Source organism: Amblyomma americanum, chromosome 3 (genome assembly GCF_052857255.1).
Source record: "Amblyomma americanum isolate KBUSLIRL-KWMA chromosome 3, ASM5285725v1, whole genome shotgun sequence".
Classification (NCBI taxonomy): domain Eukaryota; kingdom Metazoa; phylum Arthropoda; class Arachnida; order Ixodida; family Ixodidae; genus Amblyomma; species Amblyomma americanum.
This window is the reverse complement of record NC_135499.1, coordinates 201,526,537-201,549,885: the sequence shown is the minus strand read 5'-3', so window position 1 is coordinate 201,549,885 and position 23,349 is coordinate 201,526,537. Positions and strand designations below refer to the sequence as shown.

The 23,349-nt window shown below is 42.9% G+C and overlaps 1 protein-coding gene across 8 annotated transcripts in view; it reads left to right on the top strand.

Annotated features, from left to right (window-relative positions):
* The window catches only part of LOC144125885 (protein unc-13 homolog B-like), a 321,928-nt gene that overhangs the window by 12,038 nt on the left and 286,541 nt on the right, over positions 1-23,349 (top strand). For 6 of the 8 annotated variants that reach the window (XM_077659676.1, XM_077659671.1, XM_077659678.1 and 3 more), the window contains exons 4-9: positions 53-170; positions 2,012-2,135; positions 5,941-6,008; positions 7,780-7,828; positions 10,570-10,822; positions 15,444-15,646. In XM_077659676.1, coding sequence (XP_077515802.1) covers positions 53-170; positions 2,012-2,135; positions 5,941-6,008; positions 7,780-7,828; positions 10,570-10,822; positions 15,444-15,646 — 815 coding nt within the window. The remainder of the gene's footprint in view (positions 1-52; positions 171-2,011; positions 2,136-5,940; positions 6,009-7,779; positions 7,829-10,569; positions 10,823-15,443; positions 15,647-23,349) is intronic. The other 2 variants (XM_077659674.1, XM_077659673.1) reach the window with 1 other exon arrangement.

The window sequence follows — 23,349 nt, the reverse complement described above, 5'->3', positions numbered from 1 at the left end:
TGTTTTGTTAGGAAGCCTGGTTTTAAATGTGTGTGCTGTTGCGTTACCGCAGTGAGACCAACAGGATGGACACTGGCTTGGTGATTGAGGTCTGGAACAAGGGGATGCTTTGGGACAAACTGGTGGGATGCCAGTGGCTTCCTCTTATGGGCATCCAATATGCAACTGAGGTGAGTAGCCCCAATTGCGAATTGTCCACACGATGTATCTGGCACTTTTCTTGGTGGTAAACACATCGTTGGTGTCTGTCTTGCTGACACCAGAGTGACTGATTTATGATGGCATATCAATAGGCTAATAAATTATTATTGCACCTTTTTGATCGTCATATATTCAACATTCTGAACATGGAAACATGTTTCTTCTTGAACATAAAGTAGCTTGTTAGTAGGTCTTGTGATATTGCTGTATATTTTTAAAAGGGTCTGAATGGCCTCATTGTTTCTAAGTTGCCATCTTTTCAACATTCTTTGCAAGTCTGTGAAATCTTCAGATTTAGAGGTCTTGCACACATTGTGCACAATTTTCGTTGTTGTCTGATCCAGATTGATAAAGTTTTCAATGCTAGCTTCCTGATGAAATAGAGCGTGCATTTTTCTTGTGGTGCCACTCACCACAGAGGAGCAACAAAAGCCTTTTATACCATCTTATTGCCCAGCAAAGGTCAAGTAACCTTCTGTAGGCACAGCTTGTTTACCTGCTGCATTAGTATCCTATTGTTTCTGTGCACTAGAAAGAATTGGTTAGTATATCTGTCTCTGAGCAGATAATGGATTAATCTTGCAACTATGTGTGCAAAGGATGCAAAAGTGAGGGTTTCTTAAATCTAATTTTGTTTTACTAAGTGTTCCATAAGTCTCATGCATTAGCATCTTTATTTTTGACGAGTGCAGAGTTCCTACAAGTTACAAAACTGAATGATTTTCAAAAGAGAGCCATTAGATGGGACTCAAGGCTTAAGGACTCCATTGGGAAATGCTAGCATACTGACAATCTGTCATACGGTTCAAATTGCTGCCTTGCATTGATGCCATTTAGCATTTGGAAATAGCAAATCAATGACAGATGAAAACGATGGAAGGACCTGGCCCAGTTTCTGGGGCTCGGGTGCCTTGTGAGATTTTCAAGTGTCATTCACATGCTGTCCCTCGCTTGAACTACATTAATATGCAGTATGTGTTAGAAATGTCACGCCCTTTTACCTTCAGCAGCAGTAACCTGCTATAACGTCAGTAGAGCACATTCACCACAAGAGGCGATATACTTGTCTATTCAGCCATGATTGTGAAGTACAGGAAAGCATTATAGTGGGAAACAGTGAGTTCATTTTTCCTCGGCTACCATCAGCGACTCATGTCTTAGTCATCCTGTCTTTTTTTTAAAAACGGCAAAATAACAGCCTGCTGCATTTTTGTGAAGAGGCACTTGAAAAGTGATCGGAGGACACCTTTTGCATAGGATTTTTGTGGAGTTGAAACACCAAGTGCAGCTTAATGAGGCGAAGAGAGGAACTTGACAGGACAGGCTCTCACCAGTTGAAGCACTAGTTGTGAGGAGCCAGTCATGCAGTGGACGCACTTGGCTGCAACACTCCTTCTTTACAATCTTGCCATCCCTTTGCTTTGTAATGAGCTGAAGGCGCAGTACCACCGAAAAGGGCAGAAACATCAGTAGGCAACAGGTGCCTTTGCAGGCTAAGGCAAAACACTTTGCTGTGCTCATCGTAATTGCAATAATACTGGCACATTGTGCTTACCATGTGTTTTTGTCTTGTGTATTGATTTATTTTTTACTAGCTGCATAAATATTCTGGCTTACCAAGTTGATACACTAATTACTAGGTTTGCTGTGAGCCTTGATATTGTTACCTTTTTCTCCTCACTTTTTGAACCCACTTATTAATACTAGTTAATTTGGGCCTGCTATTGTAGCCCTTTTGATTGCTATTTGTTAAGCAAACTTTGGTAATAGCATGGATACTATTTCTTTTTTTCTTCTTTATTTTGTGTAGGTAGGAGAGGGGAAATGGCTTTCCCTTGACTCGGAGCTCATTCTGGCTGACGGAGAAGTGCGTGGCACAAAGAACCCCACCGGGCATAGCATCCTGATTGAAGCACACTTTGAACTTCCCTATGGTAAGGCACCTTGTGCGCACATTGAATGCATGCAGGCATACAGTTGTGTCTTTTGAGGCGGGCACAGCTGGAACACATGTCCTTTAGCTCAGCAGGCAGCAGCTGCTTACTTCTATGGGCTTCACCCGTTTCCTTGTGCTCCGTATTTGGTCTCTTCAATTGCAGAAGAAAGGGCAAAATGTGTTGCCTTCTGAGCATATCGCCCTGAGTTCCTTGCTGGAAGGGATTGCATGAGCACCAGTATCCCAAAACCAGCTTTTGTTTCAAATGGGTTGTTCGTAACATAGTCTACCAACAAGTTGGGGTTTTGCGTTGCAGGTACTAGCCACAATGTTGTTATGGGTACTTAAAGAAGCAGTGCTCTATGCGTGCATTTGGGCTAGGAATTGCATTTAGAAGTTATCGGCTCTAAGACCCTCCCCCTGGCAGCAGCGGCCATAATGAAGCAGCCTGAGTGATGTCATAAACTGACAGCGCTGGCGTCTGCTTCAAAACTGCCGTGCACACAGTTGGTGCAGAACAGAGTGCGCACCTACTTGAGTCCGGCCATGACACATTGGGGTGAAGCCACCGAGGTCAGACAGAAGCTAGACAGAAAAAGGAAGGACACTGGCCTTTGTTGCATTTGTTCCCCTGCCATGACTTTCCTCCTTCACCCTTCCGCACCCCTAGCCCGAACAACGAGCAACCCACTCCCCTACACTCGCTATGTGCAGTGCACAGTTCAGTCGGTCAACTGTGAGCAAACACGTGGCCTACGGTCTATGTCATCATGGATCGCGAGCACGCCAGTGTTGCCTGACTGCCACACAGTTCAGGAGTACTTAAAATTCAATTACAGATCACTCGCTGCACCAGATGAGCTCATATTTTGCCCAGTTGTTCCAAGATGCATGGTGAACAAAGTGCAATAAACAGCTTGAGTCTGAAAAAGGTTGTCATGACCTATTTAAGGTTCATAGTGATATCTGCAGGATTTTATCCCACATTGTAAACCTGCGGTAAGAAGTCCTCTCTACAGACCCCAGTCAGCAAGAGCTGATACTCTTGAATTGCCAAAAAATAATTCCATTGCAAAGCCATTTATAAGCTGTGTTGTGCAGCGTAATAAATACACAGGAACTTCAAAACCAGCACTGAATAGGCAGCATTTGCTGAAACAAACATTCTAGGCATTTGCAACTGTGTGGAAGGGGAGGGGGGAGGAGCATTATATTCTTGTCTCTTTGTGGTCAATAATTGTGTCCCACCACAGTAGGAGAATGATTGTTTAGTTCTTTGTTAAGCAGCAGTCATGGGGCTCTTTTGCAACAGTTTAACTTGGAAACTTCATGCTGTTTCTTGCTTTTCTTGCTGGATATCAGGCACCATCTCTTAAGGGCATTTTCTACAAACTTTAGTGTGGCTTCTTTAGCACCATGGCAAATTGTAGCTAATCATGATGATGCTGATGCATGTGCTTTACAAGAACAACTCACATGTGTTGATAGAAGGGGCGGCAATTTTTCTGAAGTGATAATGAGGTTCTTCTGACAAAGGACAGAAGTTTTATCTCATTTGATCTGATTGCAGATTTTTCCTTGAGCAACCAGCACTTTAAGCTATGTCTCACACCTAGTGGAGGGCTCTGTAAAGTGCAGTAAAATCTCTATGCACATTTTTGCATTTCAGTATGCAGCTCGTGATGTTTTTGCATTTCACCTCTTGAAAAAGGCAGCAAGCGGGGCCAGGTTCGAATTCTGGCTTTGTGTCAGACTGTAGATTAAGCCATCATGGCAGATTCACAGGTAGTTCTTGTGATGACTCCAGGAAAGTCTTGAAAAAAAATTTTTCTATCGCTCAACAGCAGTAGAGGAATTAGTTATGCTACGTTTAACTTTTGCCATTTTACTGCATCAGCAGTATAGAGTTGATATCGCATATATCAAACTCAAAGGGAATCACAAAATAGTTTGATATATCAATAGTTCGATATATAAAACATGGCAACATGTGAGGTTGTCTGTAACCCAGAAGCAGAAGCGTGAATATGGTGCACCCATGCTAGTGATGTGCTGCCAGTCTGCATGCTGCCTGTGCACCGCTCGCTGGGTGTCGCTCACTCCGCGTCGAAGCCGCAGCAGACAGTGCTTTGGGAGAAGCCACCGCCGATCATAAGGGGCCTAATTCTGTTACCGGTACACTATAACCGCAATAAAATCTTAATTAAAATTAGGGGACAGTTTGTTTCTGCATCGCCTTCAGCAGCGAAGCAGGCTATGCTGGAGCTGCCGCAAGCCTACGGTCAGCTAGGTTGGCTTCATTGCATGACAACCAGTGCACCAAACGCTTGCTTCTCTGCACAACAGCAATGTCACATTGAAAATGTGCGTGCCAGACCGAAGAAAACCATAGACCACACCCTGCATTGACCTTGTCACACAGTTTTACAGCACTAGCAGTGGCAGCAGGTGCCCAAGACTGTTGCGCAGCCAACCCAGCTCAGTGCACGAAAGTGACCGTGGAAGTGTCATTAGGAGAAGTGTCACTTGCAGGTGCGAAGCACGCAGTTCAGTATATCGAATGCTCCGCTGAACAGGAGTTTGATAAATGTGAACAACACTGCTATACATTTGTACAGAATTTTCTAGGTGATACTCTGACAGTTTGATACAAGCAATAACTCTATATATCCGAGCCTGATATATCTAGGATCGACTGTAGTCCCCTTTTGGTTGAAACTTGTGGCCTTGTCTCGCTGTGCATGTGTGCATGCATAGTATGTGCTTGTGAGTAAAGCGTCCACTCTTCTTGTTGCACCTGTTGGCACCCGCCAGTGAAAATGGATCTCCCACTTGCAAGCTTTCCCCCCACCACTCACTCACTAACCTGTGATCCTCCAGAAGCTTCCACCCACCAGAAGCCCATGCAGTAGGGCAATGAAAAAGCAACTGCGAAATCGAATTCAAAGATGCAGCGTGAAGGCGTTCAATGTATTAACGATATCTACAATCAATGCTTTCTAACACATATTTGTCGCATCACATTGTTTGATTGCCTGTGCATTTTTTTTTAACTCCAATTCTTTCCTCATTTTTTTTATCGGCTCGCACCTCCTGCAGAATCGTTCCTCTTACCAAGACAATGGCTGCCACGATTTCCCTTGGCAACAGAACTCCACGACTTCCTTGAGTGGTTGCTGGGGCTAGTGCAAGCACTGATTCCCTTAATGCTGGCTGCAGCATTATGTTATGATGGCACTATAAAAGAGCCATAAATAATTATAAGAGACCTTATCTTTGATCTCTATTTGGGAGCGCTATATGGAACTCACAGGGTAATGTAATGGGCTGAAACATTAATGGTGGCACAGCCAAGCCATTCCACATAACTCCTAAAGCTCAGAGGGAGGTTCAGAGCCTGTCCATTTGCAGACATTGAAGAGTACAGAATTGCATGCCCCATTGTTGCCTTCCAGCAAATGCTTTTGAAGTTGCATGATTTCTCTTGAAACTTGGCTCTTGTCTTGGTTGGTTGGTGGCACAAGATATTCACTTGCTAAGCAAAACAAGCTTGCTTAAGGTTTCTACCAGTTCTGATGACAGCTTATAAGGGCGACTGTGATAAATGTTTGCATTTGACAGAAATATTGATTGTTTGTATCTGCTGTGTGTATTTCTTTTATTGGACCTAAATGACTTCTTATTGCACATTGCTGCAGGGTGCATACCTGCCTCTGTGCGAAAGCATTTGTTGTTGCTTTTAAGTGATGCGTGTTGACTTCTGTTATTCATCCATGCCTTTCCTTCTTTGTTGGCATCCACAGACCTCCAGGATGACACGCCTGAGTTGCAGGAAAAGCTGGAAATGCTCAACAGCATCATGGACCAGGAGGCAAGCGCATTTCTTTTCTTTGTGCTACTAAATAATGCATTTCATTATCTTGCATATTTGTCTCAAGTGCATTTTCATCAGACATCAGCTATCTTAGAAATATTTTGGTGAGTGGGGTTAGTATTTGTTGCGAGCTGAAATGGTCAAAGAGCCATGTGTAAGTACACCACATAAGCGCATGCCTGCACACATGTAAAATGTTTATGTCAGGATATAGGGGACAAAATGTATGATTTAACATTTAGAAAGCATTGGGCTGGACATGACATGAAGAAGCAGACAGGACAGGTGCAGAGGTGCAGGCATTTGGTATGTATACGTATATTAGTTGGCATTCTTATTTTGCATTGTGCCAGTCATGCAATGTAGTCCCAAATTGAGTGCTTCTACGCTTGCTTGATTTTCCTCTCATTTCTTGGAACCCCTTCATTGAAGACAAAGCAAGCTGTCAAAATAGAAAGCAAGGCCTTTGCTACATACGCTCATTGTTCATGCTACTTTTTTTACATTTATATGACCTTTTATAACACAGTTATTATTATTATTTTTTTTGCTGGCAAGAATGGGTGCCCAGGACATATCAAGAACCACTCGCTTTTTGTGTAAAAAGCCAAAGTGGCTCCAGTTAGCCTAGGTGGTCAATTTCCTGAGACACTGATTTTGCAGTTTTGCGAATTTTAATTGCAGTGTTAGAGGTCCTTTATTATGTAATACTGACAGGATTGTGCAAATCATGAAACCTTCTTATAGAACTGAGTGTTTGCAGAACACCTTCTTTGAATATCAAATGAGAAATATTTGTTGCTTCCGAGAATTGGGGAAGAAATCAAAAATATTGGTGCAGGCATATAATGCTGTTTACAACAAAGAACAGATGGAAGTACACTGGGCCAGAGAACATGCAGCGAACATGTCACAGCTCATCCAGTTTTCTGCTATTATGATTGGAAAAAGTGTGTAATGAAGCTCTTTTGCACAATTAGATACGTAATGAAGGTTCAGTATATTGTACTCTGGTGTAGCAGTAAAAATGACTGCTATGATCTTTTAAATAGATATGTATGCTTAATAATATGACACTACTCATCACATTTGGCCTTAAACATAAGTTCAGAGATACGAAGTATTGAGTCTCCAAATTAAGTATGATTTTATTTGCAGGAAATAGTTGATTCATACTTGAATCTAGAGTATTATCAGTTCTTAATGTTAGGTGCAAAAGCATAATTTATTGTAATCCTCATGTGTTTTGGAATTTCAAGATATCTAAAAGCCTATAATTGAGCTGCATGCAACGTTTAAGTTTCATGTTTAAATAGGGAATATGCTGGCAGTATTTCAAAAATAACTTTCTCTTCTAATTCAGGAAGCAGTCATTAAATTTTTTTGCAGTCACTTTCAGTTGATAGCTTCAGCACGTTGATTGTACTTAGGAAAGATGGAAGGTTATCTTTCTGCTTGCAGTGAACCTGCTGCTTGTGACGTTAAATTATAGCTTGTTGAAGAAGCCTGATTATACAAGCTTACTTGCTAAGAGTCCTATTGAAATTGAGAACGGGTGTCTTGGGAAAAAAATTGAATGTTTTATTCACTGTGTTCTCACAAAAGAGCTTCAATGCCTCTTTTTGAACAGTCAGTACTGCTACTACTCGGCACTATAGTGTGGCTTCCATTTGCACTTTTTCCACTTTGCATGTGTTGCTGTCATCACTGTTCCTGTGAAGCTTTTGTGTTTTTACCATTTCTGTGTGTGATTGTTTGTGATCTCTAGGTGACCTCCTATAGGGAGCAGCACAAGAGGCCACTTCATGCATTAAACTGTAAGTGATCTTGGTAGACACAATCAAAAATAAAAATTAAAAGCATGTACTCTGGCCAAGACAGATTTTGCTTCACGCCACAGTGTTTACCGGTTAGCCGGGGATGGATTTGAGGTACCGCATAAAGATTGACATGCAAGTATGACATATGCTGTGATCAGGACATTTAACTCTGTTAAAACTTTTCGTTGGCTTGGCTCAAAATCAAACAAAAATGACTCTCTTTTAGCTGCCTCATTGTGCAACACCTTGTTCAGGCACCAGAAAGCAAGCTTGCATGGTTTTTCAAGTCACTCTTAGCATCTTTCATGAAACGGCTGCAGTTGGACCTCATTGCGATGAAGTTGCATTTCTAGGTGCGGACTTAAATTTACGGTGTCAAAGTTTTCTTCTGCTTCAAAACAGGTGACCGCAGCGCTGACCTAGTCGTTGAAGCATCTGCCTCGCATGCGGGAGGTGCGGGGTTCAATCCCCAGTGCTAACGGGTGCCCACCGGTGATACAATGATTACAAGCTTTCCCCTGCCTAGTGCTCGACTTCTTTAGGGCGAAATGCTTGGTAAATGGGTCTCAGATCTCACCTTGAGTAAAAAGCATCAACTTGCTCTTTGGCCACAGATGCCTTTGCACCATAAAAACTCATTATCATCATGCTTTTTGAAACAGCAGGATTATTTTGTGAGCATTGTCAGACAGATGGTGGCCTTGTTCATTGTTCAGTTTTGTTGGGTATTGTGTACAGACTGCAGTGAAAATGGGCACCAGTGCTCTTTCCATGTTGTGGCATCAGTATTTAGGGCTGATTCCATGGAAAAGCCTGTCTTGGAAACCATGCCAGGAATAAAACCAGCTACATTTTTATGTTTAGTATTTGAGATTACTGCAAGCATTAGGGCGGCGAAAAATCGTGAAAAATTTCAGATTCGAGCATTTTTTGCTGAATTGTGAGATAGCAGCCGCATTCTCTTTCTTCTTATGTTATTGCTGCAGACAGCACCAGGAGTGCCAGAATGATGGGAATTTGATTTAGTCTGAATTCTCTTGAGAGCTATAGTCTGGTAACCATATAATTACCAGGCAAAGGCATCAGCAGAACTTCAATATATATATTGAAGTTCTGCTGATGCCTTTGCCTGCTTGCTTCCTCTTTTGCTTGAGAAAGCTAGCACGTCAAGCGTGACAGCTCTGCAGGTGACAACACGTTTGCACCGTTCTGTGGAAAGACCCATGATATTGGCACTTTTTGGTAGCAGTAGTAATAATAGTAGTAGCCAAAAAATTTTTTTTGTTTTGAGTAGCAGCGAGAATTCATTTAAGTCAAAAATATGATTTGAATTAATCTCTCTTTGGAATTTTGTAAATAGTATATCAAGACTAGTTGTAATGCTGCCGTATAGCAGTGCATTTCATGGATGAATGAGTGAGATGAACTGATCAGGCATTTATTGGAATGCTTTTACACAACTCAATGTCTCAAGTAGTTGCATGACCCACTCTTTTTTCATTGTAATACTTTTTTGTCCAGCGTACTTGTCTACTTGATCACCTTCACTGGTGCCCAAGAAGTCTCTGGTGAATTCAAGGCTGAAAACCATTTCCTGAACTGTTTAGTTTATTTGACAGATATCTTTCTAGAAAAGTCAACTTATTTTCTTGCCTAATATTATTTCTCATGTCAGTTTACATGTATATGCAGTATCTGAAGGATGTATGACAGTTATAACGGTTAAAAAGTATTCAGTGGTCAAGTCAATCCAAGGTACACATACATCACAACTGAAACACAACAGTGCTCTTTCCACACACTCAAAATGTCTACCATCATCATCATCATCATCAGCCTGACTGTGCCTTATGTATGGCAAAGGCCCCTCCTATGTCTCTCCAATTAACCCTGTCCTTTTCCAGCTGCAGCCACCGTATCCTCTGTAAACTTCTTAATCTCATCCGGCCGCCTAACCTTCTGCCGCCCACTGCTACGCTTTCGTTCTCTTAGAATCCACTCTGTTGCCCATAAGGACGAGCGGTTATTTTGCCTTCATGTTACATGCCCTGCCCAAGCCCATTTCTTCTTCTTGATTTTGACTAAGATATCATTAACTCACATTTGTTCTCTCACCCACTCTGCCTGCTTCCAGTCTCTTAACATTAGGCCTGTCATTTTTTTTCCGTAGCTCGCTGCGTTGTCCTGAACCTAACCTGAACCCTTTTCGTTAGCCTCCATGTTTCTGCCGCATAGGTGAATGTCTATACACCCACTTAAGCTCACGAACTGCCGTTAAAGATATTTTTTGTATTTCCTTAAGAAGTGCTTTGCACATGGTCATTGTGAACATCTCAGACGTATGAAGGAGAGTTTGCTTTGTCATAAGAGGTTGGAAGCTTGATTAAGTGGCATGCTGATATTTGCGGATTACTGAGAAGCTGATCAGTAACTGCATTCCTTTTGCCAGTTCATGATAAAGACACTGTGTTGAGCATCATTTGTGATGTTCTGCAAGATTCCTCGAGAAATGGCATAACCAGCAGGTTGGGCTAAATAAAACCTACTCCGCCTTGGGGAATTCCCGTGAATATATATTGGACTAATCTTGCAAACTCTATAGGCTGTTAGGGAACTGGAGTAGCGGCACAACTGGAAGGTGTTACTTTTTGACTGCAAGGAGCAAACCTGAAGATGTTTGATGAGAATACTATGCTGCAGTGGAATGCTGTGTGTCAACGTTTTCTTTGTGACTGCAGCGGGCGTGTCGGAGGACAGCGACTACACGAGTGATGTGGGCTACCCGGCAACCACGCAGCAGTCCCAGCAGCAACACCCAAGTGCCTCGATGCACCATGCCAACAGCTCAGCATCACAATACGGGGCCCAGAACTTGGCCCGCGGGGGGGGAACCACGTACGCCGACTCCAGTGCCGACTGCTACCAGGAGCCCCTCTACTACAACAGTCGGCCCCCACAGAGAAGCCGGGACTATGATAGAGAGCCTTCAAGGTGGGCACATGTTTGCTGTCTGGTACATGCTTTGTAGGAAAGCCATTTGTTTATTTTCTGCATTCCCCGAATAACTTCGAAATCAGTGCTTGGAGTCCTGCACTCTTTATTTTTCTGGTGTAGTGATGCTGTCTTATCGTTAGACCTAGTTGACAACCACTACAACTATGTTCTGCTTACAGTGTCGTTACTTTTCTGTGGTTTCTGACGAGCTCCCCCAGTTGGTTCCTGTATGAGCCCCTTATCGCCCTTACCCTATGGGGTGCCTATGGTGCTGCCTGGCAAATTGTTGTATCATAACTGCTGCACTCTGTTTGCATTTGCTAGCATACTATTTAGTAACAGCCACTTCAGGCTCCAACAGGGCAGTTAATGAAGTGTCTTTCCGTTACTGTAGCATTAAATGGGGTAGAATAGTCCATACTACATGGAAGCCCCCAAAAAGCAGGGTAAAAAATGCGTGTATATTTGAAGTGGTTTAGTAGCTGCAAAGTACCAACATGGCAGCATCTCACTGCACTGGTCTCGAAAGGTGCAGTTTTCTGTGAGTAAAATAAAAAGGTCTAGCATGTTTATGCCAAGTGAAATTCCTCGACTGGCTATATAATTGGTTTTTGCTGGTATCAGCTAGAATCAAGTGATTTCACTTGCAAGTGTAATGGTCCCACTTTGAAACTATTCACAGCTGTATGGCTAGTGAACTGCAGTTGATACCAGCTAAGGCCTACTGAACAGCTGCTGATCTTGGCTGAGAACTATCTGAGTAGGAATTTTTGCTCGGCTAGTTGGTGCATGTTACAGAAAGAAGTGCCAACATGAACAAATGCAGGACAGTGACGTGCTTGATTGAAGCAGTGGCCTTATGGTAGAGCATCCGCCTTGCATTTGGGAGGTGCTGGATTGGCTCCCCAATGCCAGCGGGTACCCACTGGGTTTCTAATGGGTACAAGGTTTCTCTCGGCCTGGCGCTCGGCTTTTCTGGGGCGAAATGCTTGGGGAAAGGACCTTGGACCAAACCGTTGCATTTATAGGTCACTGATTTGTTCTGCCGTCAAACAGCTTATTCCGCCTCATGCGGTAAAACCCACTTGGCGCCAACGATGACGAAAATAAAGAACACTCACAAATGAAGACGGGATTTAAGGCACAGGCTCTGTTTGCATGCATCTCATACCCCCTGAGGGGTCCGAGCGCCTGGCTTGGGGGTGACTCTTGTACCGATTTGATTAAGCACCGACTGAGTGGGCCATTGGTAGCGGGAGTCGATCCTGCAACCACCTGCAGCCAAGGTGGGTGCTTTACTTCAAGGCCACTCTACTTCAATGCCAAGAGTGACAATAGCGAGGACAAGTGCTGTAAGCATTTGTTTGTGTCACTTTCTTGCATTTGTTTGTGCATTGTTCATCTTGGTGCTTCTTCTTTCTGTATCTGAGATCAACCCGGGTTGTTTTTGAAGCAACTGGAAGCAGCATTTAGAGTTGGAGGGAAACAAGGCTTGCCAGAGTTCCACTTGGGGCCAGTTTGAGGACAGCTGGGCATTGTGAATTACTCTGAGGAAATAGTGGGTGAGCTACATTATTACAGGTCATAACTGTTAGCATCAAGTGATACTAAAGCGGGCGTTTCACCTAAGTTGTTCTTCAATTTTTAATTGGCTCTTTGAGTTAGAAGAGCACTTTTTTGAGCATACTATTTTCTGTGGTGTAGCGCATCAGAATACAGCTAAGAAGTGCTAACTAATAAGCTGTGTAACTAATATTGAATGGTTAATTTTTAACTATAATCTCTTAATTTATTAAGATGTGTGTAGCCCACTGGAAGTAATATCCAAATCAGTTCTTAAAATTTCAAAAACTCAGTTACCTTCGGTGCCATGGCCCAACAAATTTTGGGCCATACATGCGCTTTCGAGAAACTTGCAGGCAAAGCAACTCCTCCAGTGCACATAGCTCGTCGAACTAGTCAAAATTTGTTGGACCACGGCACCTAAATAACTTCGTTTTTGAAATTCTATGAACTGATAAGGATGTTACTTGCAGGGGGATACATGTCTCTCAATACATAAAGAGTGTAATGATGATAGTTATTAAGTTAACTACTCAGTATTACTAAACTATACTTAACTAAGCTGCACATGGGCTGTGAAAGATGCCGCAGTAGTGGGACGTTCGATGATTTGAGGTTCTTTAACGTGCTCTTACCTCGCACAGTGCAGGACTGCCTTTGTGTTTAGATTCCATATAAATGAGGTCGCCGTGGTCACGATTTTATCTCACAGCCTTGGGTTTGGCGGCCAAACACGAAAGCGGTCAAGCCAAAGCAGCTTTGGCTTGATCCCCAGAAATGGTGTTTAAGGAAAGAGAACAAGATCACCAGTTAACGTTTTGATAATGGGAAGAAGTTGAACGTCAAGAGCCCAGCGTACACACCAACCAATCTCCCAGCTGTGTAGACAAGTGTGCCCAAGTCACAGCTGTTGTCTGGTGTCAGGCAAAGATCAACTGCTCAGTGCAGTTGGTACTTTTTTTTTTTCAACCAAGACGTTCCGAGTGACGACAATGGCTACAGGAAACATTACACAGACAATATTACTTGTTTAGCAGTTGCCAGGAGTTCGAAAATTTTCCACCTAAAACTGTGTATTTTAAAAGGTATCTTATTACTGTGAGTTTTTTTTTTTATATTGTCTTATTAGTACTAGCATGGCAATAAAATTTTTAAAAATGCTAGCTTGTAAACAAATGTAAGCTTTTTCACAAAGTTTTGGGCAGTAATGCTCTTAGTCATCATATTTAGCTCTGTCACCATACTGCACTGCTTTCAAAGCAAGCACGTTTAATGCTTTTGGAGATGGATTCCTGAACACTGCTTAGAAGGTAATAATTTTCCCCTCACCCCTCTTTGTTCAGTCTGTTCAGGCGTCAGTAACTTACTGCGTTACTGTGGTGCCACAGAATATAATTCCATCAAGCATATGACGATTTAGCCAAACCTGTTGAGGAACTGCGCCCAAAGGTGTGGTTTCTTCAACGCTGTGGTAATTTGATGGTAAGACTTTCAAGTGCTCTCAGAACCGCAAAATATGTTTACGAGAGGCCAGCTTTCTGTGGGTCATGGTTACTGGGCTAGGCGCTGGACAAGTCTTTGACATTAGACTGACCTGTCGGAGCTTCACAGCACATGCATCATGAGTGCGCTGTTCAAAAATTTGAGTAACAGGTAACTGCGATCAACTGTACTTCATAGTCGGGCGTTGTTGCTCTTGCCACGAGCATTTAGCGCACACGTGAACTGGGCTCATCATACTGCAGCAATGTGGAAGATGTGACTACTATCGTAGGGCGCTGATCCACCTCTGCGGCTTCACTGGAAAACACTAAGAGGAAATCTCAGCCACTAACGTGAGCCACTGTGACCGCGACAAGGTGGCAGCATGGACGCTGGGGAGCGCAACTGGCAGACCCCGCCGCTGTTTTTTAGAACTGGTCGTAAGAGGGATTAAGTGGTGCACACGAAGTGATGCTGACTGGGTGTCTAAGGGTAGCATCACTACATCTAATCTACTTGTGGATTTTGAATTCGTGGGGTGCAGTGCCCCTGACATTCTAAAACGTTTTAGGTTATAGGAATTTCAAATGCAATAGATGGAACTGAAGATAACTTTATTTATGAGGGTTGGCGAGGAGCGAGTTCCGAGCAGTGGTGACAGAGATAGCGCTGAAGAAACTTGAAGGGTATCTGCAAGCAGGGGCCTGAAGCAGTGTCATACTGTATGATACACTGAAGTAGTTTCCTCGGAATGAAGTTGGAAGGAAGTTGTTCAAAGATTTTCTACCAATGTATTTCCACTGAGGCATTGTAAAAACAACATCACCACACAAAGTGAATCTTGGGTGATTCAATTCTCTAAAAATTTCAAACAATTAATACACATTTTTTGGCTAATGGTCTGTAACAAAGAGCCCAAATAAAATCACAAAAATTCTTATAACTCAAATTCTGATTGCACTATTCAAACTGTAATCATATATTTGGACTCTACATAAATAAAAACACTTAGAATGGTTTTAATAGGAATCCTACCATAAATTAAAAAATTGTAGTTTTAAAACTCGCAACCCACCTTAAAGGGACCCTGATGATAAACAGAAGTCGGTCTGTATTGATAGATTACAGCATTCTAATGACAGACGCCACTTTCACTGAAAAATGAAAATAGAGCTTTTATAAGCTAGAAAAGGTCAACTATTACAATACATGTGTCACCATTACGGACTTTTCTCGCAAGCAACTTCCAGTGCATGGAGATAGATTTTTGTGCTTGGCTCTTTGAGGCTTGGCAACACCGCCATTCACTTCAAAATGGTTATCAAGGAGTTGTTTTTGGTATGGGCATCACAGGTATGAACTGAGGGGTAGGAAAATTTTTAAATACAGTTTTATTTGCTGCAAATACGTCTTTTGCTGGCAGACAAACATCAGCAGGTAAGCTGCTGTAATCTTCTTTTATCTTGTTTAATGAAAAGCTGAGGTGCACGCTGTTTTCGTCGAGCTTCCTTTCAGAGCTTTAGTAACAGTCTGGCTAAGTTGGTGTGCATTCTTTTGTTTCTTTCTCCTGCAGAAAGGAAAGCCGTCGCAGTTATGATGACTCTCCCCGCAGTTCGGTGCGCTATGACGATGGTGAAGATGGCCGGCGGCGCCAAGGCTGGGGTGCTGGACCCGATTCACCAGCCTACCCGAAGCGTCACCTGTCCCAGCGGCCAAGCCTGGAGCGCCAGGCCAGCTTTGAAGGCCACGGCTACGATGACTCCTATGACTACACCGGTAAGCATTAAGCCAGTGCTGTGGCTTTTCTGTGGCATTTGGGTCTAGGGTGTGAGGCTGTGGGTTCAGTATCCAGCCACTTATTTACAGAATGTGCCTGGTACAGCACCCAGTTAGAGTGCCATTGGCTGCAGTGCAGTTGGTTCTAGAAACACATTTGCCATTTTGCATAATGGAACATTGGAGCACTGTTCTTTTTTTTCACCTTATACAGTTAGCTGGAAACGGGTTGTTGCTTTCTTTCTTTACTCACTGGGCATGCAGTTGTCCTCTTTCTACTTTTCTCACCAGCATATAATCCATTATACTTAATTACGAGCTTTTTAGGGTGTTTTAATGTTTTTACGTCAGCTATATACTGAGGTGCGTGCGTCAAAATTGCACTGGATATGAGAGATATCAAATATGTTCTACGCGGGATATGCATGCAAAAACATACTATTTGGCTAAGGCAGCCATGTTTCAGTGGAAGCTAAATATGACAGTGCTCATGTGCTGAGATTTTATAAAATGTGCATGTTAAAAAATGCAAAATTATATAAATTACATAATCTAGAGCCCTCTATTATACCATTGTTCACATCTCTTATGTAGCCTGGCAGTATAAAAGGTTGTTTATTGATCAGTGTCGTTAAGCTTCAGTTGAGGGAAACACTAGTAGATCTTGGCCCTTTACTAAAATGCTTATAGGTGACTCCCTTACGATCCATCCAGTGTGGTCATCAATATCAGATGACACTCGTTATTAACTGTGTGATTGGGAAAATTAAAATCAGCCTTGGGCCTAAGTGAACGCGCCATTCTCATTAATTATGCTTCTATATTATTTCATGCAGTTTATTTTTATTATAAATAATTAGTAATAAATGTTGTTGGCACCACAAACCACAAACTTAATATACAGCTTTGATACGTTCCCTGTTCATGCTATATTCCGGTTCATACACACAAAACTACAGGCAATAAAAATGTCCCATAAAATTAGACTATTTTTATCCTGGGTAATGCATTGCCGGATAATACAATTTTCTGGCTTCTACTTTCAAAATTTCGGAAAATTCTGGGCGTGTAGTACATTTAGCTTCCAACCTCACATGCGAGTGGGCTGAACATGAAGGCGCACAACATGAATAGCTGGGATGCAGTGGGAGTCACCTGCTATGGTGGCTTCTGCGTAATGCAAAATTTCAGAGGGAAGACGCTTTCAGAAACTAAAGTGCGTACTAACATACGAGTGGGCCTTTCCCATGGTGATGTGACATAAAGAGAAACGCAGTCACTTCCTCATAATGCTTGAGCACAAGGAGGCAGAGCATTTGAGAACTACAATGATACGCCTACATACGAGCGGGCCGGTTCGGGAAACGCAGCATAAAGAGCACAAACAGTAACACAGTCGGCCGCCATGATGACTTCTTTGCAGTGCATTGGTGCAAAGGGGGCAAAACACCCAAAGAAACTGGAGGGGACATTAAAGGTCTGCCTTAACTGTATGAGTGATATCTATAGTGGGTTAATGCCCATATATGCAGAATTGATCATTCTCTACTTAACATTCATAGAACTCGCTCTAAATCCTTATATCTAAATCCTTATACCACTGCTGGTGCAGTAGTGATGCATAAGCAATGCGTCACTGCCTTGCAATGGCAGGTGCTGCCACCAGTGGAGCTTGTGAGATCCAAGTTGCTCTTCCCGAGCAACGTCTTGTGACCATTCACTAATATAACTGCCACCTGGCATAGTGGGCAGTTTGCTCACAATCCGGTGGGCAGGTTGTGATGATGCCATAAGGCCACGTAACCTAGGATGATGTGGCCCATTTATTGACCATGGTGGATTGCGCGAGGCTGAGCAGAATCTTGTGCCCCAAGTTAGCCACAGGGGGGCCACCCTGGGTGGATAGGATGGCCACCTGGGCTACCCTACCCCGGCCAATTTTTCGCTCGCAACACCGGCGCCAACACCGGCGCTGGATTTTCTGCAGAACGCCAGCCTTAACACTATTGCGTTAAATCTCGTGGAAGAGATCTCAGCTATGCCATGATCCCAGCTATTCATACCATTTCCAGAGGTTATTCATGCATTGAAGGACTCTGCCATTGCCATCGGCGGACCGGATGTAAGGCGAAATTTCTTCCGTGCTAAAAAAACAAAAACAAATGCAGATTTAATTCTACAAGCACTAAAAAAGGAGCTATGCAGACCTTGTGCGGAGAAATAAATGTCTTTGTATCCCACTCGTTTAATTTTTGAAAAGTAGGTAGTTTGGATAATACATTTTCTGGATAATACACTCTTCCCGAGCATTAAAAAAAAGACATGTCAACGAGCTTTTACTGTACTGACACATGAGTAGAAGTGGCAGCTGTACATCCATGTGCACCTCGTCACATTCTCGCTAACCACGGTTGCAGCCATTATGGTAGCATCTGGATGGATGGATGGAAACAACTTTCATTAGACGAGAAAAAAAAAACATCTTCTAGGGTGGTCTCCTACGGGTCCAGGAGTCCACAGGCTTGTGCTTCACATAAAGACCAATCCGCCACCCATTTCTGGCCGGCGGGCTGAGTGGTCCTTAAAGCAGCCTCTCAGGAAGAATGAGTGGGATTGGGGATGGGGGGTACTGCCTGTGGGGAAGGACATTCCCAAAGTTAGTGGAAAAGTGCAGATTTGGGCATGCCACAGGTGTTACAATGAGCGGGGAAGCTGGGGTGAGAGCATGAGAGATGGTAAGGTGAAATAAAGCAGCCCGTTTGTAACTGTCGCCATGTGGCGCTGGATAAGGGTGACAAGGTACTGTGGGGTGGTGGCAGTGTCATGCGGCTGAGTTTGTAGAATGTGGTGATTTGATGATATGTAGAAAGGACCGATGTGGCCTCTTGTGCGGGGTTCGCCGCTCTATGGCGCCAGGGCTGGACGGCATAACGCACAAGGCAATACTCAATCTGGACGAAGTCTCCCTCCACGAGCTCCGTAACGAGCTGTGTCGGCAAGCTCTTCAAGCATGGTAACATCTGTTGACAGTCGGACGTTGCTCTGCAGACCAAATACAGTGAATACTAATCTAATTATGATAATGTTTTCAGATCTCATGATTGTAACTGTACCATGTTGGTCACTATTACCGTGATCGCTCATATTACGATGAAACTGAAACTTTGAGACAGCATTCGACAATGTTTTCAAGGTTAGGCTAGTCAGAAGTATGAATGCATTCTCTTTACCCCTTTGCAGTTCAATATTTTTACCCACTTTGTGGCTTTTCCTTTCCGAAACTATTTCGCTACTTTAGGGCACCATGAAAGAAAACAACTGTGCAAGAACAACTCATGGAATGTTTATTTTAGTGTTTCTATATGTGCCCAAGTCTTTCAACGATATTTGGCCAGCATGTGGTTGAAGAGATGGCACATCATGTGCAGTAAGGAAAACATACGCAGTTCAACTGCTGAAATGCTTGTCGGGCAACAGTAGACTGGAACGACTGTGTTGCAGTGTCGGGAGGGGATCAGCTAGGGACCACAAAGGGCTAAACTGATTTCAGTGCTTGTTGAAGTAGTAAGTGCCACAGTGGCAGCACGGAGGGTTATTGTAGCGTCTTCTCTGCACTTTACTCTTCTGATACATGAGTAAGAGAACACATTTGCAGGGGTGCTAGCACGCTTGGATATTACTTCTTTCTTTCTTTCTTTCTTTAAAAACAAATCTTTGCATTCTGAGGATCAGGTTTGGCATTAGTTGCACTCCAGTGAGGGTGCTGCCTAATATCTATTTTTTGCTCATATCTCTTCAGTGAATATCCACTGTTAATATTACTCAAACTTCACTAGTGATGTGACCAGTATATTTTGCAAATTGTCACCACCCAGCTCATAAGCACACCATCATTTGACAGAAGATCCCAGTGACAATGAAGACAGCATATGAGAATAGAACTGCTGTCAACGTGTGCTCTAGTAGACCATCAGTAATACAAAGCCTGTCGATGTGTGGGAAATGTTCGAGCTAAGCATTTTCAAGTTATGCAAAAAAAGAAATAGCAAAAAGGCAATCATGATACTTTGTTCATCCATGCACAGCACTTTGCAGCCAGCACCAAATGCACTCAACAGACCTGTGATTGATGCTTAATGGCCGCATTTCAACGCAGGAAGTACATGTTTGTGCATCTCCCTTGATGTCGAAGGTCAGCATAACTTCTATCCACTGGTGAAGGTCGCGCTAATGGTCACCACCTTACCATAGCAATGCGTGCAGCATTGAAAAGTTTGATGGAAGATGTTCATCATGCAGCATGTTTCACTGCTTAGGTTCTTAGATGGAGACTTTTAAATCTGCTTCTAAGCGCAGAGTTATTTTTCTATACCAGAGAATTATCTGTAGCATGACCATGCACGTGGCTCCAAGTTTTTCAATAACAGAAAAAAAAAATGTGTGTGGACAGGCACTCGCGCTTCAGTTTGCTGCGCAGAATGAGGCAGGGAAAGCAAAACAGAGTGTTGGAGCATCAAGAACTGGCGAACTTGGAGGCACAAGGCGTGCAAGTGAGAATTCTGGTTCCGAAAATGTCAGTTGCCATTGCTAACTTGTGCACTGAGCATTACTCCGACAAGGACAGCAGAATCAGCCCAACATTCATCCATGGTAGAGTTTGGGAGGCTGCTACCAAAGTCAACGAATTATCCATTAAGCAGTGCCTTGGCTGCTCGAATTGTGCAGTGAAATGTGCGCGGTACACTTTAGGACTGCCAGAAACGTTCAAGTTAACTGGTAATTTGAATAAAGTAGTTTTAATTATTCAGGTCTTGTCGTATTGTTGCAAGAAAGTACACAGAAATTGGCAAACAAAACAAATTTTGTATTGTAGGGTAGCTGTATACAAGCTGTTTGCCAGTCATCATAAAATGAAACTTGGCCATGATAGCTTAGGGTAGGTATCTTGATTGTGGTAATGTTGAGAAGTGGCGATTGTACATGATGAAATCTCTTGGCAGCCTTTTTGCCCTTTTCAGTGCTATGCAATGAGATTTTCACTGCATGTGTCAGACAAGGTCTTCCCTTTGGTGCATGTCGTTCTCTTTTTGGTTTTGCTGTTACAGTGAAAGCTCGTTAACGCAAACTTATTATTTCAAATTTATGGATAATTCAAACTGTACGACTTGTTCCATCCATGCGCCATAAGAGTTTGTGTAGAACAATGCATGCTAATTGGAACCTGAAAGGTTTGCGCCACCGATAATTCAAACTATGCACTGCTGTGCCTGGGCGGTATGCACACGTTATGAACCAAGGAATGCTCCTGTGAGGCTGCGCCGCCTCTTTTATGGAGATGTGGAGAGGACAAAAATGGCGTGCGAGGTCACTAGTGACGCACGGTACCAGGTTGACGGGTGAGAGCAGGAATCAGACCCATCTCAGCGTCTCCAACACTCCGAATCTGAAACCACGCATTCGTGCTAGAAGCCACAACTGTGAAACGAGTGATATGGATTTGGAGTTCTTGCTGATGTTTGTTGCGTGTCTTTGTCTTGGTTTTCTTGTGTTCTTTGCTTCGCATTCCATGCGATTAGCTGCAGCTATACCAGTCAAATTATGCAGTGTGCCCCGGTGTAGCGATTTAGAAATGTCGTCTGTTTTCAGTAATTACCACTACAAAACACTTCAAGAGGTGACTGAAGTGGATGCCGTTGCGTTATTGAAACAGGATATCGCCAAAAAGCACGCTTATTGGCACATTGGAAAATTGGACAACGTATGTGCGACTGTATTGGCAAATTTTACTTTTCGACCTTAACGGCCGCACAACCTCTGCGACTTGCAAATGTGAATTAGCGAGTCCCGGAGGTTGCAAAAAGGTGGCAACCATGGGACTGTCACATGCAGCTAAATTTTCCAACCTTACAACCTCAGGTTCACAGCGGTTGCACGCGCTTCGCGACTCTGGTGTAGCTCTCCGTTGCGCAAGGCGAAGTATACACAGGCCTTCTGTTAAGTTTTGGCTTTAAGAAGTTGCTGGCTGTCACCTTTTGGGAAAAAAAAAAGAGCAGGAGATGACAGAATATTTTAGAACAATAAAATAGTGTAATTTCACTACCTTACTGCTTCCCAATCGCAGAGAACCGCATATTCTGTTCACTTTCATTAGTTCGAACTTTGGTTAATTCGAACTGTGTTAGCGTACCTGTGGAGTTTGAATTAATGACCTTTTACTGTACTTCTCCTGTCTCTAAGTGTGCACAACACAAGCTATATATCAAGGTGTAGTTTCTTAGAATGAAACAGTTGTAATAAAGCATCACTTCGGATCACATGTTTTCTCTTCGGTTAATGTTTTTTTTTTTACAGTGCATTTACAAATTTACTCGTGCAATAAACCTACACAGCACAGGGCAGAGGCCATAATGATGACGCCATGTACTATGACACTTAATTTTTAGCAAAGAAATGGCTGCTTGAAGGAAAAAAATCAATATCATTTAGTTAAAGCCCACAATGTGTTGTTTGGCAGCATCGGATGATGCACGGAAGCATGTGGGCTAAAGGAGCAGAAATCTGAAATTTTGCAAAGAATAACGTCATCACGAGGTCCTCCGCACTTCTTTGACGCAGTGAGGAGAAGCCTGAACATCATTTCTGTTTTAATCGGTGATTACATCACCATTTTACCCTAGCGCAAAACTACTTGGCATTCTTTACCTAGAAGCTTAATGCATAATTTGGAATCCCTGAATCTGGCCGAATTCTAAAAAAAAAATCATTTCAGCTTCCCTTTAAGGAATATCCTAGAACACTAATGCACAAAACCATTATCTGTGTGAGTCTAGTTTTATATCAAGCCACTTCTCAGGGTTTACGCCCTTGTTTGAGTATCAACTCTCTTGCGCTTATCTGATGGGTGACAGAATGTTAGTAGTTCTGGAATCGTGACAGTACAGGAAGAAAGGTGTGTGTCAGGTTCTGACATTAAAAAAAGAACATGGTGAAATGGCCATTTGATCCATTGTGGTGAGTCAGAGATCTCAGCCAAGATGTTTTTGTGGCTCTTAATAAAAACAAGCAACTGACATGGCCTCATAACTTTTGATGAAGACATGTTAAAGTGAAGGAAATGGACTGTGGCATTGAATTTTTTGTGAAAAGCTTTGTTGCAGCATGCTTTCATGTCAAAGCATGGCAGTCTAACATATGGTACGAACTGAACATCTTGCTGAGATGTTTGCCTGTGTTACATGGTGGATGACTGTGTGGTTTCAGTCCCTGGTAATTGTACTTGAGCATGTGACCTCTGATATTTGTGGCATTGTCTCATTATAATTGCTACCATTACTGATGAATGAGTAATGGTCTGCGTAATCACCGTCAGCCTCACAACGTCCACAGCAGGGCAAAGACTCCTCCCATCACTGACTTCCAATTAGTCCTGTCCTGTACCAGCTGTAGTCACCTTATCCCCGCAGAATTGCTTGTCTCGTTTGTCCATCTGACTCACTGCCAACCCTTAGCTTCACTAAGCCTTATGGAGTAGAACATCTTGTATTGGCTTTGTCCTAAGGTGTTAAATAGTGCTGCTTCCAACGTTTTGCTTCATTCGAAGTTGACCGCATGGTTAGCAGGTAACACTTCCAGTGGTAATGGACCTGTTGCTAACTTATTTCATAAAATTTTTATTTTCATAAAATTTTTAAACTTAGATTAGT